The 19,023-nt window shown below is 40.7% G+C and overlaps 1 protein-coding gene across 7 annotated transcripts in view; it reads left to right on the top strand.

Annotated features, from left to right (window-relative positions):
• The window catches only part of ADAM15 (ADAM metallopeptidase domain 15), a 1,588,574-nt gene that overhangs the window by 1,270,197 nt on the left and 299,354 nt on the right, over positions 1 to 19,023 (top strand). For 5 of the 7 annotated variants that reach the window (XM_044080074.1, XM_044080076.1, XM_044080073.1 and 2 more), the window contains one exon: positions 17,118 to 17,177. The exons of the other annotated variants lie outside the window; for them this stretch is intronic. In XM_044080074.1, coding sequence (XP_043936009.1) covers positions 17,118 to 17,177 — 60 coding nt within the window. The remainder of the gene's footprint in view (positions 1 to 17,117; positions 17,178 to 19,023) is intronic. 7 annotated transcript variants of the gene reach the window in all.

Genomic DNA, 19,023 nt, shown 5'->3' with positions numbered 1-19,023 from the left:
ATGCAAAAATGCGGATTTTGTAAGTGGTGTAGATATATTCATGTAGGTCCCTGTACAGTGGTCCACAATGTTGAGAACACCATGCAATGTCCTGGGAAGGTTAACTGTAATACTACCCACATAGTCTGTTTAGCATCATGAGATTCTTGTAATGCATATTACGTGGGTAAAACTTTCAGAAAGCTGAAAAATAGAATAAGTTGAGCATTATTATGATATCAGGAAAAAGAAAAACATCAATGCTGTCTTTAGGCATACTACTGTCTGCCCCAGTTACAGAAAGCTTACTTTTTTTGCTATTGACAGGCTGATGGTTGTTCCACTTGGGGAACACATTGAAACTTTGCTTGAGCTCAAGGAACTAGTTTGACAATTGAGGCTCAATGCCTCAGTTTCACCAGGGTTAAATTACTCTGTTTTATAGATGAACGTTGCTGCAGTTTAATCATTTTATTCATATTTATTCATGTGTACATTAAATATACAGTTTATACATCTTATTTATATATATTTTATATTTTATATATATTTTATACTGCAGTATGTTTAGCATCTTAGTGAACTGTCCTGCTTGCTGTTTGGATTTGCAGATCTTTTTTTCCTGTGGTCTTGGAGTGCAGTGATTTAATCTGATTTAACATGATTAACCAATTAATTACATCACTGTGCCTCCCATTGGTGGGTTGTGTGTATTTAATGCATTAGCTTTCACCAGAATTCACTCTGATGAAGTCTTTTTTAAATGTAAAGACAAAAGCGCTCAATTTTCGTTTTGAATAAACCAATTTATAGTTTTGTTGGTGGCATGTTATTTTTGGTTTTAAGTTTTTTCATTGTGTTTTTGATTATTCTTGGCTTCTTCTTCTTCAGGTTTTGCCTGATGACATTAAGGCCAAATTGTTGGATGCTCCTTTGAATAATAAAAATGTTGTTGGTGCTGCAGAAATTTTTAAATCTCTCCAGGATAAGGTAAAACCTTGCAGGAGTTCAAACATTTTTGTTTCTCCTACTCCTAAGATTCAGAGGAATTACCCCTCCAAATCTTCTTTTGTTTGCAGGCAGTCTTGCCCTCCGCCTAAAGGAAAAAAGGGTTATAGACATGTACTTGCTGCTAAATGTACTCAAATCCCTACCTCCCAGAAACGCTTTTCAGGATAAGCTGGGTTCCATTTGACAGTTTGCTTCCCCTTGCCCTCAGCGAGGTTCCCTTATCCCCTCAGTCTTTCCCTGTCTCTTCCAGTTAAAGAAGATTACAGCAGACTCTTGGGTCCTGTCCATTATCTGCCAGGGACCTTTATGGATTGTGGAAATCCCTTTCTCCCTTTTTTTGCATACCTCACCTGCCTCTGGAACTATATTCCCCTTTTCCCAGGGGTACTGCATTCTCTTTTTGTCCATGACACCATTCAAGCTGTGCCTCCTATCCAGATGGGGTGGGGGTTTTATTCCAAAATGTTTTGGTTCCCAGAAAGAAGTGCACTTGAAGACCAATTCTGGACCTTTCTCAGCTCAGCACCTTTTTTTTAAGATTCCTTCCTTTTGAATGTTATCTGTTCAGACTCTTTTTTCCCCTTCTTCTACCCCAGGCCGTTCTGGTCTCTCTGGAACCCAAGGACACCTACCTCCAAATCCCCATTCATCACCTTTTCAAGAAGGTTTTATGTTTCTCTTTTTCTTCCTTGCATTTTCAGATCTCTACTTTGCCCTTTGGCCTCTTTGCTGCCCCAAGAGTATAAAACAAATGCCTCACTCCTACCATTGCTTTTTGCAGGATGAGAGAAATTCATATCTTTCCCTGTCTGGACAATCTATGCATTCAGACTTCTTCCCCTGATACTCTGCTTCAGGCTCTCCAGTTTACTATTTCCCTGTTGCAGAGTCTGAGGATTACCATACACTTCCAGAAATCAGCCCTGACACCTTCTCAGGATCATATTTTCCTAGGTTACAGGCTTCAGACCTTCCCCATACTGGCATCTCTGCCTGCCCACAAGGCCCTGTCTCTTACTGCCTTTTTCTAGTCTGTTTACTCCCTAGCTTCAGTCATGGCCAGGGACTTTCTCAGTTATCTTGGGTTCATTGCTTTCACCATTCCCATGCTTCCTGTGGCCAGGCTCCACATGAGAAAGCTACAGTGCTACCTCATGTCACTGTGGTTCCAGCATTGCCAAGATCAAGATTCAGTGGCGGATTCAACAACTTTCTCACAACCTAGGGCCTCCTCCTGCTCTCTCAAGGTTCAGAGTCTCTGGCCTCTTCCTCAGAGATCAGACCACATCACTGTAAAGGAGATGAGTGGTCTGTTCTTGGCTCTTCGGGTCTTCCATTTCCCTCTTTCATCCCAGGCCCCTCAAAGCTTTCACAGACAGTACCACAGTGATGTGGTATGTCACAAGCAAGGGGGTACTATGTTCTATCTACTTTGCAGACTAGCTCTTCAGGTCTGGGATCTAGCTGTCCAGTATCAAGTGAGACTTCAGGCAGTTTACATTCCCTTGGAACACATTCTACTTTTGAGGAAGTCCAGCACATAAGCTCACGAATGGATGCCTCACAGACATGTGTTCCTGGACATTGTCCTTTGGTGGGGTATTCCTCAGGTAGATCTTTTTTGCCTCTCATCTGAACAGACAACTTCCTTTATTCTGTTCCAGAGACTCACATCTTCTGGCTTGGAAAGTGGATGCCTTCTCTTTTCCTTAGAAGGGGATGTCTGTATGCCTTTCCTCTCCTTCCTCTGCTATCACAAGCCTTGCACAAGAACAGGCAGAACTCTCCCACAATCTTGCTAATGACTCCATTTTGGCCCAAACAGCATTGGTTCCTCCTTATTTCTCACTTGGCTATGGGCAGTCCCCACAAGTTACCTCACTCAGTGGATCTTCTCACACAAGACAAGTGGTCTCTTATCCATCCTCCCTTGTCCACTCTTCAGCTGCCTTTGTGGGTGACATGGTTTTGATCCCTTTTAGGCATCTGCTTTTTAAGTGCATGCTTCAGTTCTTGCAGAAGGCCAGAAAACCACTACCAGGAAGTCATGTGTGTCCAAATGGAATTGATTTTCTGTATGGTGCCTCTCTTGCCATCAGAAACCCCTATCTGAAGGTTTGTCTGGTTCTCTCTTATTTACTTCATGCTGGCTTAACATATTCTTCAGTGAAAGCTCACCTGTCTGCAGTTGCTGCTTATCTGGCCCTGACTCCTCTTCCGGCCTCTAGATTTGAGGTCAAGCAGTTTCTTAAAGGCACCCTTCATATCAGTCCTCCCAGGAAGCCAGTGCTACCTTCCTCGGACCTCTATTTTGTGCTTGAAAATTTGACTCTGGCTCCTTTTGAGCCTGCTTTTTAAGCTTCCTTGCAAAATTGTACTTATTTTTTTGGCCCTCACTTCAACTAAGAGAGTGTCTGAACTTCTGGCTCTCATGTCTGTTCCTTCTTTCTTAGTTTTTCACAGAGACAAGATTTTATGCCCAAGGTGGTCAGTGAGTTATCCCTTAATTAGTTTATTCATCTTCCTTTCTTTTTTCCTTCTCTGCAGTCTGCTAGTCAGAAGGTTCTTCACACCTTGGATTTGCATAGACAGCCCAGACATGATTTAGATAAAACTAAAGTTATTCACAAATCTGAACAGCATTTTGTTTCCTTTCACCCCAGGTCTTTGGGTTTGGCTGTTTCTAAGCAAACCGTCTCTTCCTGGATTTCTAATGCCATTTCTTTTTGTTGTTCTTTTCATGGTAAACGTCTTTCCTCCTTGGTAAAGTCTCTCTCTGCTCTGGCTGTTGCCTCCTCATGTGCCTTTTTTTTTTTTTTTTTTTTTTTTTTTTTTTTAAAGGGTCTGGATACGAATTCAGTCTTGGAGACTGCTACTGGGTTATGTGTTCGTACTTCCACTAAGCATTACAAGTTGGATGTTATTTCCAGGACCAGGGCAGACTTTGCCAGGATTGTCCCGAATGGGTCCCTAGAGGTCTCTTCTGTACCTTCCTCCTCCTCCTAGGCTTCCTGTTGAACTCTCTTGCTTTTCCTTTGGTAATGAATACTGCAGTAGTGATGTGGAAGGACATAGTACAGTTGTGTAAAATCTTACCATAACAGTAGATGTCTGTCTCTTCACTGTTGCAGTATACCCTGCCCCCTCTGCTCTAGACTATTTTTTATTGCCCTTCTGGCTGAGGGGCTCTTCTTCTTTTTCTCCTTCTGGGTCCACATGTTTTTCCTTGTCCTTGGGGACATTCTTTTCCTCCTGTTTTTTTCTTTTCAGGTCTGAGTGTGTTTATACGCAAGTCACCTTTATGTCCGGTGCCTTGTTCTGGGAGCGTACATGTGACTTATGGTGCCTAAGTACTAAAGGCTTTGGTATGCTGGCCAGATGTTGGGTTATCCTTGAAGATCCCTTTGATAAAGAATACTGCAATACTAAAGAGAAAGACATCTACTGTTATAGTAAGATTTTACTCAACTGTACTTTTTATTACTTTGTCATCCCTTACGTTAGTGTTCTTCTTGTAGTTTCCATTTTCTAAACTACATGGTCTGGTAAAGGGTCATGGTGGAAACAAGCTGAGAAGGCAAATTACATTTCCTTTCTCCCATTAACAATATCCAGCTAATCCTGAAGGATCTTTGTGCATTCCAGGACAAGCTGAGAGAACCTTTACAACATATCCTGTGTCTGCCTTGGAGTCTCTCCCAGTAGGCTACTCCTGATACAATCCCTTCAAAAGGTACCCTGGGGGAAGAGTCATTCTCACAAGGTTCCAAAATCACTTCACATTAACCTTCTTACCTCAGATGAGCAGAGGCTCTGCTCTGAGATCCTTCATGATTGCCCAGTGCTTCTATCTGTCAGGGAGAGCAAGTCTAACAATTCTGCAGAGGGTGAACATGGTCACCATGCAGTATTTCCACTACTTGTGTCACCTCCTTTTAGTCTTCACCCAGACAATGTGACCTTAAGGTAAAGATGAGGATACATTTTGACTGGTAACCTGAGAGCTTTGTTCTGTGATTTGGCTTTGGCTTCAGTGCCACAGTCCAGTAACAGTGCCTGCAGCAATGCTACCACTGCTCCTATCTGCTGGTCCATCTCATAATCCTTTCTGTGATTCTTCAGGAACAAGACAACACAATGCTTAAAACTTGATGTGCTCAAAGTAGCTGCTTTATTGTCCCTTGCAGACAACTTTACACTTTTCTGGAAGAGAACCATGGCTTCTGATTTGGAGGTGCTAATTTTCAGCAGTGCAGGCTAGAGAGTGCAATCACTTAATGCTAATAGGGCAACACTGTCTACAAAGATGCATCCTTCATATCCTCAGAATATAGCCCAAACATTGGCTACACCTTTAATGAAATACATGAACACTTGGAGAGACTAGGCACACTAGATGGAGTCATCTGGTCAGTGTAAACATATTGGACTGAATACTGGGAAGGTGCACATAATTCTCTTTCTGCACGTGCAATGACCAAAGGACAGCAGGAGCTCCAGGACACTACAAGATTTTTCTTCATAAATTCTCCAAGTCAGCAAAGCACATGTTGACTGTACAGGCAGACTCTCTCATGACTGCTTCTTTATCCATGCAAGAACAAAGAGTTGATCATGTCTTCCATAGTCAGGATACAATCTGCACTACTGCACACGAATCACAGGTACAGCAGTTGGATGGAATCTGCTTAGCAGTACCCTAGCATAGGCTTTCTGAAGGAGACTGAGAAGTGTAATTCCACTGTAACTGTAACTGGAATGCACTTCTCAGTCCTCCTTTATAAACATGTGGGCTATCACATGCAGTTTCATCAGTGCAGAAATGCTGTTCCCATCTTTCATGCAGCATTGAAAGACCTGTTAACCATAAGACTCCAACAGTATTTAGCATTATCAAGATTTCCATCTAAATCTCAGCAGTCATGTGGCAAAACTCTTCAGCATTTTTATATGTGGTATAGAGCCCCTGATACCACCCTTGCAGCTTTCTGTAGCACCCTTCATATTGGATCTAACTCCAAGATAATCACATTTAATAAAAAAAAATAAGAACAAAAGTTGAAACTTTTGGCAAAGCACCATTTTGTCCAAATAGTCTTTTACTCAGCAGTCCTGGCTGAAGCAATATATTTTCATCAGATTTAACATAATTCGCAGTACTAGATTGACTGAATTAGATAAGTGATCTTATATTTACTTACTGATCAAGGACACTCACTGCTGGTTATTACACTAAATGTGCCATTGGGACAACCAAAAATTTCTCCATTCATTAAGATGATTCTACTTTGAATTGCAGAGTAAAGCAGATTTTAAACAAAGAACATGGAGTGAAAAAATATACATTCACACAAATATTTATATAGTAAGTTGTGTTTGGGGAATGGTATATATAACATTGTGTGTCTTGTGCCATTGTTACTGATTTTATATTATTTATTGGAATATCTGTGGATTCTGTCACCCATTACCTTCTGTCTTTAATTGATTGTAAAATAATGTCATGTTCTATGATTTGCTATTTTCAGTATTGAATAAATTGTAATTAGGATCTGCATATCCTTTTATGTTAGGTAGTCCAATCTCCCCTTCATTTTTACATATGGGTTTGGAGCCGATCCTCCTGCCTAAAATGAAGGGTGAGGTGGACTACCAACATGGAACGTTATGGTGAGTACGTAACTTCTTTTTATTGATTGTCATGTTGCATTTTAGTTTAATATTTTATTTCTTGGACTTCCTAATTGACATGTCATGAGTTTCCTTTATAACATTGATCTGTTTCCTGCCTTGAGACCTCTTGTTCCATCCCTTCCACATGGTTGTGTCATTGACACAGGGTGGACGCTTGTCACCATCAGCACTGAGATCTTGAGTGTCAACATAGCCAAATTCCTTTTGTAGTTATTACCCATTGTGTAGCGTAATATGTTCCTGATACATTAACTACAGCACTTTTCTATACTAACAGGTGACTTTAGATCTGGGACAGGTAACACAGCCCTGTCCTGCTGTACCTGCAGTACAAAGTTAGTCAGGAACAAGTATGCTTTTATTTTGGGCCTGCTGCATGACCGTGACCAGGGAGTCATTATTGAAGCCTAGTTCAGTGTTAACTGTGGTCCTGTTCTTGTGGTCACTGTGCCACCAGGATATTGAGTTGTGCAGAGTTCGAGATCTGTTGTATGGATTGCAATCTTTATTTTCAGTCTTTTCCTAGGGCCAAAGGAGGTTACATTTGTGGCCTCCAACTCTGTTGAATATGTTGTGGCAACAGGAGCAAACTGTCATTCTCTCTTTTTCTAATGTCAGCCTAATAGTGCTAGGATGTTAATTCAGGAATTCACAAGTATCTTTGTTTCCTTCATATTATCATCACCCAGGTGGTTGAGTCTGGGTGACTTTAGTATTTTGGCTTACAGGAAGTATGACTCATGGTAAGAAATTTCTGTCTATTATGAAGGATTAGGGTTTGCTCTAGTGATTACCTTTTCACCTCATATATACAGGCATACATGGTAGTCCATTTGTTTGTAATAACTGTTGACTTGAAAGTAGAACCTGATGCTTGACTTTTTCAAGTGCTTGCTGAAAACGTACCTTTTTGACTTTGTATATGCAGTGTAGCTTTACTTAATTTGTTTACTGTTTCTTCCTTTATAATAGTGCTGAGATATAAATACTTAAATTTGAGCTTGAATTTGGATCTATAAATTTCTGTCAGCAGTCTGTTTTGGAAACTAATTGTATTAATGAGAATATTGAAAAGTTGATTGCCTTTTAGACTTGTATTAAGGAATAGAGCCTGGAAGGCAAAACACATAAAGTTTGTCCCTGAGTTGGAGGACCATTGTGGGTCAGAACAGGGACTCTTGAGTAAAGAATCTTGGTTTCTGAAGTTGAGGTTATGATGGATTTAGCTAGAGTTAAATTCAGAAAATATTTTGTTTGTGGAACTGAAAGGAAAGCCTAACCAGGCTTGCAGCTGTGATTTATTTTGTTAAATTGTCTGTGGAGGGGCTGTGTAAGACTAGGCTTGTGAGTGAAGATAATGTTACAGACTGTAAACCTGAAATAGGATACTGTAAATATTATATATATATATTTATGGAAACTTTCATTTGGAAAGCCAAGTGAACTATTTTTCATTTCTTTTGTCAATAAACCTGCATTTTCTTGTACATATTTGCTTCCATTGTGTTTGAAGTAATTAAAGTTAGTATACGCGGGCATGGATATAAACACACATTTACACATTTACACACACACACACACACACACACACACACACACACACACACACGTCTATGGTCACACAACAAGGAATTTTAGGTAAAGGTAAAAAATAGTTTACATAAATGTGATCTCAAAGTAGAGGTAATACATGTTAAACAATTCCAAGAGTTGTGATTGCAGGAGTTCGGAACCGCTAAAATATCTTTCCTGGTGTTAGCTTTTACTGTTAGATTTCATTCCAGGTTCCATTTAATATGGTACTGAAGCACTCCATATTCATAAGTTCCTAGGTTTTTCTGTCAAGCTTATGACAAATTCCATTTTAATGTGATTTTCGTGGAAAAGTGGAGTGTGACCTTTCTGCTGATATATCATTAGCTTTTTTTTTTCTCTGTACAGTCTGTTTTTATACCAATTTTATGCAAAAGTACCCCCCCCCTCCCCATTGTTACTTTCTAAGTGTATGTGTGTAATTGTCTCTGTCTTGGGACCGCACTATGGCTAAGTGGTTGAAAGTACTAGAGGAAACAATGTTAAAAGTATTTCTTTTTTTTTTTTTTGCTGTCGAATACAACAGAAACTGATGATACACAAACTCTGATCCTGACTCACTGTATCTTAATAAGCTGTAATAAAAACTACTGTAGTAAATGATATATAGCGCTGTTTCTTGAACTCGGATATAATCAGTGTTTTAATACATTATGAAACATTGCTTTCTTCTTTTGCTGTTGTGTGCAGGCTGAAGGTTCATAGGTTGATACTAGGCTATCTGCCCTAGGGCATTTATAAGCCTTGCCAGAGTGTGTTTGGCTTTTGCCACCCTTTTAGATTAGTTGACTGTGCCTCTGTAAAGTAGGTCACAGAAGGTAGCCCTTTTAAGGTTAGTTTACTGTACCTCTGTCAAGCAGGGACACAGAAGAGATCCCAGGGGTAAACTTACGATCTCCCATCCACTCATCAAGATTTCTCTTGAAGAGGGTCAGTGAGGGGCTCTGCCTAACATGGATTGGGATTTTGTTCCAGAGTGAGGGGAGCCTCTGGGATATGAATCTGTCCCTCCAGCATGTCCTATTTATTTCTGTGCTGAGGTTCAAGTCCCAGGAGCGTGTAGCTCTAAGGGATTTGGATTTCCTGAGGTGAAGCATGTCCATTATTTCTGGGTTGGACATGGCTTTATACGTCAGACACAGATCGTCTCTGAGTAGGCGGTACACAACTGAGTAGAGCTGGAGTTTCTTTAGCCGAACTGCATAGGGCATCGCTTTGAGCCCCTTGATTCTCTTGGTGAGGTACTTTTGGGGTCTTTCTAGTTGCTGCAGGTGTCTGGTAAGGTACATCCCAAATGGGGCATTGTATTCAATTATGGGCCTGATAAGTGATGAGTAGAGAGGCACAATGACCTCTCTTGATCTAGATGTGAACCCTTTCATGATAAGGTGGGCTGTATAGAAGGTCTTTCTAACCACTTTGGCAACATGATTATCAAAGGAGAGATTGCTATCTACTTGGGTCCCCAAGTCCCTAATTACTTCTTCCGTACTTAATGGATTACCACCTATGCGTTAATTTGTGGGCACTTTGTTTTTCCCAAAGGGGATGACTATGCACTGTTTGGCATTTAGCTTTAGGCCATGGCTCTGGCACCAGTTATCCATCTCTGTGAGACCCTTTTGGAGGATGCTTGTGTCAGCCGGAGAGTCGATTATGGCACCCAGTTTGCAGTCATCTGTGAACTTGGTCAGCCATAGTCCACCCGTGTTAGCCTGTACCTCGGAGAAATATATACCGAACAAGAGAGGTCCCAGGACTGAGCCTTGTGGGACGCCACTTGTAACTGGTTTAGAGTCTGACATGGCACCTGCTATTCTGACCATGTGGGTTCTATCCCTGAGCCAGTTTGCAACCCATCTTGTGACATAGGGGTTGATATTTAAGCTGGTGAGCTTATTTATGATGCCCGAGTGGGGTATTGTGTCGCAGGCTTTTGCGAGGTCCAGGTAGGCTGTGTGGACTACCTTCCCTTCATCTATGACTTTGGTAACTGTTTCAAAGAAGTCAACAAGGTTCAAGAGGCAAGATCTGCCCTTAACAAAACTGAACTGGGTAGGATCCTGTGTCTGGAGGTTCCCACTGTCTTTGTTTATGATTTCCATGATGATATGCTCCATAGCTTTGCAGACCAGGCTAGTCGGGCTTATAGGGCGATAGTTTCCCGGGTCTGTTGTGGCACCACCTTTGTAGAGTGGGACCACTGTTGCTGTACACCATTCCTTGGGTACATATCCTGTAGTAAGGCTGAGATTGAACAGTGACTTTATATGAGGGTTTAGTTCTTCTTGGAGCTCATGTAAGACGCAGCCCGGGACACCGTCTGGTTCCACTGATGCTGTGTTTTTTGCTTTGGAGAGGGCAGCTCTCACCTGTGCATCTGTGATCTCAGGAAGGCTACACTCTGTTGGGATAGACATTTGCTCTTTTGGGGGGGAATGGGGGGAGAAGTTTGCACTGAACCTTTCTGCCAGGATGTTGGCAATGTCTGTGGGTTCAGTGTATTTTTTTGTCATTTTGCACTAACTCAGAGCATATCTGGGAGTTGCCTCCCAGGTTTATGACATAACTAAAGAAGGCCTTGTGATTATCTTTAGTGTCTTGTGCAATTTTTCTTTCGAAGCTGGCCTTAGATGATTTTATGAGGGATCGTAGTTTCTTGCTAGTACTGATCAGAGACTCCTTCCCTTTTTGGGATTTTGCTCTATCATGTAGTAGCTTTCTCCTTCTGTTGTATAGCTTATTTATGGCTGGGGTCCACCAGACAGGTCTCCTGCCTTTGGAGGAGTGATTCTTGGTTTTATTTGGGATAGCATGCTCCATGCATTCCTGTAGGTGTCCATAGAATGCTTTTGTAAAGGATTCTGCATTTAGGGCCGTATTTTCCACTGGGCTTTGAAGGATTCCACCTCGGTTTTGAGAAGTGTGAAGTTTGCTTTTGAGAAGTTCTTCACCGTGGTTTCCTTGGCTGGGGTGGGGACGGAATATGGAAGTCCAGTGAGATTAGTTTATGGTCTGATCTTACCAATGAGGGGTATACCTCTGGTGTGGAACATAGAAGATCCCATGTTGGTGATGACCAGATCCAGTATGTTTTCCCCTCTTGTGGGAGTGGTGACCAGTTGTTCCATAGCATTTGAGTTTATAAATTCTAGGAACCATTGGGCGAGGGTGTTTGGGCTTGAGTAGTTTTCCCAATCAATGCTTGGGTAGTTGAAGTCACCCAATATAATGGTGTTTGGTGAGACCTTCATATTCTCCAGTGTTCTCAGGAAAGCCTAAGGTGGTCTGTAGCAGGCTACAAACTGAAAGGCAGTTTTGCCCACTGTTAGTTGCACATGGATGGTCTCCGATGCTTTGTGCAGTGCCACTAACCTGGAGGTGTGGGTATCTTTGATAAATATGGATACTCCCCCTCCTTTAGTGGTTCGGTCCGAGTTTTGGGGCCGAAAATCATGGTATGAAGTATAACCTGTTAGTGCTGGGGTGCTCTCGGGAGCCTTGAACCAGGTTTCTGTTACTGCACAGATATCGATATTCTCCATACTAAGGAGAGTCTCGAGTGCGTGCATCTTTAGGTTTAGAATTCTGGCGTTGAGCAGCATTACCCTTAGTTTTTTTTTCTTCTTTGTGTTGTCTACGGAGGTGGGTTTGTCTTTTGAGCCTTGCCTAAAAAAGGCACTATGGGGGAGGCAAGAGCCTTTGCCAGTATTCGAAAACCCAGGGGTGACAGATGCAAGCCGTCCCTAGCGAAGCAAAGTGGCTTGTCAAGCATGTCATCCCAGGCTGACAGACACTGGATCCCCTTTGAATGACACTAATACTTTAGCCAATTGTTAAAATTGATCATTTTGTCTTTATACTGTGGCATCATTCTTGGTCAGGGTCAGATGCTACTCAAGGTCAGGGTCATACTGGCCTGGGCTACATGATCAAAGAGCTCCTCTATGTCTTTTTTCATGTAGTCCAGGGAGGTACGTCTCAGGTCATTCACACCAGCATGGACAATGACGGAGTCATATTTGTACTTGCTTTGGAGTGACCTGAGTGCTTGTGTTATGTGGTGGATCCTGGCACCCGACAGGCAGCTTACAGTGACCTCCTTGTTCAGCCTGGTGAGTGGGACGTCAGTGTGTCTGACAATAGAGTCACCTATTACAAGCGTCTTAGGTGTGTTATTTAGCCTTAAGGGCTGTGACTGTGTGGCACACTGACTTTGTGAGCTATGTGCTACGTGGGTATTGTTTCGTGGCAGGGGTTGCTTGGATGTCTGCTTTGGAGGTCTCTGCTGCTTAGGCAGATTTTTATTTAGAGCCTCCGAGTATGTTTCTGTGTGTTTATGTGTTTGGTTTGCTGATACGATAGGTCTATGTGAGACTGGATTTGTGGTGTGTGTGGTTACCTTCTCCTCCTGACAGGCTGTGCCAGTACTGGGTTGAGAGAGCTTAGCCTTCAGTTTGGCCATATAGTTGCATCTCTCACATATATTTGAGCTTGTTGGGAGGAGGAGAGGGTTGTCTGTATACATAAGGCAGTTGTAACATTGCCTCAAGATTACCAGATTCACCAGCTGGACTGGAGAGTAAACCCAAAACTGACCTTTGGACATGCCTGAATAATATAGGGAATTACTTATTGACTGATCAGAAAGAACCAATAGGGAGCAAGTACTTAAAAGGAGTATAAGAGGATGTAGTGCTTAAGTTTATTAGTGTTTACCTATGAGATTACTTATACGAGCAAGTACAGGGCTTTAGAATGAAAACTGAGTGCTTATTTTGAGAAAAAGTGAAGAGCAGACTTTGTGGAGCCAGGAATAGTTTAAACCTGTTTAAGCAGCGCTGCCCGACGCTGCTCTGTGAGCAGGACCGCGCAAAAAGAGAGTTGCAGGGTTTTAAGAGAGAGAGAGATCAAGGAGTTTGGAATTGACCCAAAATGGCCAATAAAACTACAGTTTCTAGGCAGTAACCACTCCTACAGGGACAGGCAGGATGCTCAGTGTTAACCACTGCCACTGGTGAACACAGAGACTTCCCTTTAGCCCAAGCAAGCACTGGCCTCCAAGAATCTTACAAACAGTTCAGAACAGCAACTCTGTAAATGAACTTTCTTTTAAATTAGAGAAAGTGGGAAAATAGCAAGATTTTTTTGTTTTTTTTGTTTAAGGATAGCAGAGGCACACAAGCAGCAAACTAGTCAGAACAGTGAAATAAATGATCCCAACATGTGCATGTTAAAGAACTCCCTTTCTGCTCCCCACAGAGCAAAATGTTGCGTGCATACACACACACACACACACACACACACACACACACACACACACATATATATATATATATATATATATATACATATATGTGTGTGTGTGTGTGTGTGTGTATGTATAGCTAGGTTAGTATGAAATTAGTAAGAAAAAAGTGGATATTGTTCTTTTTTCATTGTCTTGATCCTCTTGAGCACATCATTTTGAAGTTTTTAGCAGCATTGTCCTTGACACATTAAGATTAGACTATGAAGTCCAGGTGTTTGTCTAGAGTTCTGGCTGCAGTTTTATTTCAGCAACAACAGTATGAGTTCTGAACATGAAATAGTTTGTTAGAGATTTTCTATGTGTGTATGGGAGTGGTGGATGTTGTTTATTGCTCAAGAAGCAAATTTGCCTGCTTGGTCAAATAAATACAGGTTGATAATGCACTGGGCCTTGAATAGGACAAAGCAAGATTAATCTGTTTCTGTACAGCACAGTTTTGTTTCTCATACAGAGAAATGTTAAGGTGTTATCCAGTCAGTAAGACAAAGGAAGTGTACCTTCTTATGGAGGTTTTCTGCCAAACTGCACTAGCGGTATTCGGTCCGTCCACTAAATGAGACAGCTGAAAGATGAAATGAAGTTGCCCAAGGCCTATTCTGTCATATTGAGGAGGCAATAGTTTTGTTAGGCTTTAGTTGAAGCTATGTTGCTTGTCAGTGGGAATGAACTATACTTGTTCACCCCATCTGTTTGATTTCAAATATGATGTCACTTGGTCCTTCCATTCCTGTTTAAGTGATAGGCCTGCTCTAAGTGGGATGCCATTGCCAACCATGAGAACTGTGGTGTTTGAGGGGGTTGCTTCCTGGAAATTTAAAACTGATAATAGGGGTTAAAATGCACAAAAAAAAATATATATATATATATATATATATATATATATATATATATATATATATATATATATATATATATAGATTCACTTCAGAAGATCGAATTTCCGAAATCTCGAACTACAAATAACCGAAACCAAAAGCTTGAGTTTCGGAAACTCGAACTTCTGAAGGGAAACCATTAAAACAAAAAAAAAACACAAGCTTCGCTTTTGCAGGGGGCCGCCCCTGCACCTCATGAGGGGCTGTGCCCCACACCCCTACTTAAATATACCAACTCCAAGATCGCTACAATGGGGAGATGGGAAATCTCCGTCTTGCGCTGTATGCGGAAGCGCAAAACGGGAGATTTCTTTACTTCCTGCCAACACCACGAAACAAAAAATACATTACGTACACACAAGGCATGCAACAATACTTTCCTCTGTGTGCACGTAATGTATTCAGGTAAGTAAAGTGTTATTTCGGAACACTACACACATTCGATTTATTACAATCTCGATCATATGGTCTCGACCATATGCAAATCGAGATTTTAATAATTCGATTATGTGAAGTGTTCCCATATATATATATATATATATATATATATATATATATATATATATATATATATATGTACACATATTAAAATTAAGAAACTGAAACTGATCCAGAGGAAGTGGAATTTTGTGGCAGTACTCTTTCAGTCATGGCTTTTTGTTAGCTCATTATGTAGCTATGTTCTTATTGTAGAATGATGTGAAGTATTTCAACATAGATGAGACAAGCTGGAAAGGTAAGTACAGCATAGGTCATTGTAGAAACATGCTTGCAAAGAGAATGACCGATTGTTGTGGAAAGCAGTGTGTTAGAAATAGTAAAAGTAAAGTGAGCCATTGCATTCACAAGGTAGGTTACTTTATATTTTGGAACAAAAATAGGTTGTGCTGTATACCTGTGAATCATAATGTATATTTGCATTTAGATGAATTTGTTTTAGTGTATGAAGTAAGCAATCCTAGCTAAGCTTTGGGATTCTGCTGACCGAGATGGATGGCTTTTTTGGTCATGTATTGTTCATGAATGAAACTTAAACTCTGTCAATTGTCCAAGAAAATCCGTTTTATTTTTCTGTGCCTGTCAGGTTAGGTTGCTTAGGATTTCATGCACAAAATATGTGTAGAGAATGCAAATTTTCATTACATTTAATAAATGAGCAAATATGCAATATGAAAAGCGTTGGGAGTACAGATTACCAATGCAGTGAAGGAATTTGGTGCTTTCACTTCAGATAGATTATTAAGGGGTGAACATTTTCTTTTTTTGGACCTGCTAGTACCACGTTGTTATTTGAAAACTTGAGACTACATCAGGTTGACAAAACTGCACTCATCCTGCCCTTCTTCAAGATGTTTTAGAGTACACAGAAATATAATAAAGAACAGAGATTTGTTTCTTGGAGTCATAAACTTCTTTGCCTTTGGGGTAAGTTCCTAGTATATGTTATACTTAGTACAAGCTGTAGGGTCTATATTAGAACACCGAAGTTTCAAAACTTCGAATGTTCTAATATCTTACCCTATTCAATGAAAGTTGAAAACATCGAACATACAAATCAGCGATTTTTTTCCTAGGGAAAAAAATCGCTGTTCCAAAACACATACACATAACACAAGCACACCAACAAACGGCAATCCACACACATACACCTAAAATCTTACACCTAACCCTACACTAAACTATACATACAACACTAACTATCCACTTGCCTTAACCCTAACCCTAAGGTCCGTCACTATCGCACACTCACCTCACCCGCGACCTAACCCTATCTCACCTACCCAGCCCTAACCCTCATGTCCACACAATCGCACACTTACCTGAATGCGCCCTAACCCTAACTCACCTAACCCACCCTAACCCTCAAGTACACACAATCGCACACATACCTAACCCGCGCCCTAACCTTAACTAACCTAACCCGCTCTCAATGGCACACTTACCTGAACCGTAACTTTCCACCACAGTGCTGAAAATACCGAAGCAACAGAAACGGACAACCGAATTCTTTCCTTAGGAAAAATTTCGGTTTTCTGTAACTTATTTTCAGCGTTCGCTGAATACGGGTCAATATCAGAACATTCAAAGTTTTGAAACTTTGATGTTCTAATATAGACCCAAGCCGTAGTATGTTTAAAGTAATCTGGATGCATTTATAGGTTGCACATGCACAGAGTACTGTACCAGCCTGGAGTGGCAGACATATTGTAGACATCTGGGCCTGATTGTTTTACAAATAATATGAAACTACAAGACAGGCTGCCTTCTTATGTTGACTTTTTCAGGTAATGTGCAGTTCTTTTTTTTTTATTTTTTTAGATGCTTAGGCTATTTTTTTCTGCCTTGTTATAATGTATGTTTACATCAAACTATTAGAAGGATAAGTAATATTGTGCTAGGAATGGTTTGGGCCTTGGATAGTTTGTGATCCAGGAAGAATATAGTTTTGGCACACATGAAATTGTTTGTGTGAAACCTGGACTTAGTTCAAAACATGGGAATCAGCATCATTTTGAAACCTGCAGAGTATCTAACCCAGCTGACTGCAACTTATGTTGTAGATACCATGACCTAGCTTCTTTACCAAGGAAGAACTCTGCAGCCATGACAATTAATTGATCAACACCCTTTTTTGCTTCTTACCCTCAATGTAGTGAAGAACCAGAGACTCAGGTCCGCTTCCTCGCAGATCATATCATCATCGACAGAAACTGGTAACCATTTTACAATGTTTCACTGGGCTTTGCTGAACTGCGTGCTGATCTTCTCTCCCATCTCCTTCTCTCTCTCTCTCTCTCTCTCTCTGTCTTATGTTAGCCCTTTGAAGACTGTTGAAAATGTTGCTGATGTCTTAAACATCATATATCTGCAGCCTTTCAAATATTATTTCAAGCACCTGTTTCATAGAGGACCAGAGGAGAATCCATTTTTTATCATCTTTTTTGGTCATGTTGTTTCCTCCTGAGTGCTAGTGTAAACTGGAAGACACTATGGGCAGAGTTTCATTCATTACATTCTTCAGAGTCTCTGCTTTCACTTTGATAATTGTAATAATTTCTTTGTGGGAATGCGTGACTCCCAGGATAGGAATAGATGTGTACTGCCGCATCCGACTGTGCTGTGTGACATCTCTGCCCCCTTTGATATCTGCTGGGAATCATTAGCATTGGACTAGGTGATAATACCCCACTAGTAGCCAAAACTCAGTACCTTTAGACATATATCTTTAGAGACTCAAAGAAGGCTCGCCTGGAAATGAAATATTTGCAAGTTCCTCTAGTGTGATCGCTGAAGAGAAAATGAGTTTGAAAATATGAATGTTATGGTGTACCCCCACATTCAGTGTTTCCCCACACTTGCTTATTGCATAGTTCTCAAACTCTTACCTGCAGAATCTGAGACAGAGTCTAAATAATCAGGGGAGAAGGTCCCAAACTAGGGAGAGTTTGTAAATATTAGAAATAATGATTTTAAAAGTCAGCAGAATAAAAGGGCTGTACTTAGCGTACATTGTCTAAAATAGACTATATCTAACTTTAATGACTGCGTCCAGTATAGAAAAATCATAGATTATTAGGAGCAACAGATCAATTTTTTGAGTTAGAGTCGGGGAAATCCCTAAAAAAATCAACATATATCTTTATTGCTGTAATTTAGATGTGGAGCTATTATTTTACTCTTATATTTAGCCTTGTTCCTCCTAGATTTACAGATATTCATGATAAGCTTAGACCAATTTAAGCATACATACATTCTGAGCTAAGCCTCCAGAAATATTCCCTATCTCTAGTTTATGAGATGTATTATCTAAAGATTATCAGTTCTGAAGAATAAGAAAATACTCCCTTTTCTGGCCTTCTGTTATGATTTTTAAGGCCAGTGCTGTAGCTTTTAGTGCTGAGAGGTTGAGAACTATGAGCAGCTGACAAGTATGAAGCCAAGTCTAAAGAAACTATTTTCCTCATTAGCTGTAATTTTGTTGGTATGCATTTCCAGGGGTGTAGCTTGCTATTCTGGCTCCCTGTGCTGTCCCCTGATCCTGCATTCTCATATTGCATTTAAGACATATCATCATGTTGGTTGCACCCCCCCCCTTAAAATTCTGCACCTGGGGTATCTGCCCACGTCGCACCTCCCTAGCTAGACTTTTGTACAGTCCTGACACCTGCAGAGAATATCTGGGATTGCACCTGTTTTAAACTTTTTCTATTAACTCATTACATCTGAGTAACACCTCCAGGTGCTTCTGCAGTTACCTCCTACTGTGCCTCTAGGCATCAAACATTGCTTGTTCATATTTGCATGAATACTTCCAAAACCGTGCTACATACAAGGTATCCAAATATTTTATCTTTAAGCATACATGATGGCAAACAGTTGTACTGATGTTTGACCTATGCCAATGAGTATTAGCTAAAACTGTAAGGTGATAACTTCATTTTTTAAAGGCTCAAGCCATGCCCACTGGGAGTTAAAGGTACACACTCAAAAGAGCTGTACTGGAGGGAATGAGTTAATGCAGCCATTTCATAGTTTTACCATATCTCTTCATGTGGCATT

Source organism: Protopterus annectens, chromosome 8.part0 (assembly GCF_019279795.1).
Source record: "Protopterus annectens isolate FY-2018-M chromosome 8.part0, PAN1.0, whole genome shotgun sequence".
NCBI classification, from domain to species: Eukaryota; Metazoa; Chordata; order Ceratodontiformes; family Protopteridae; genus Protopterus; species Protopterus annectens.
This window is presented reverse-complemented; position numbering and strand designations above follow the sequence as displayed.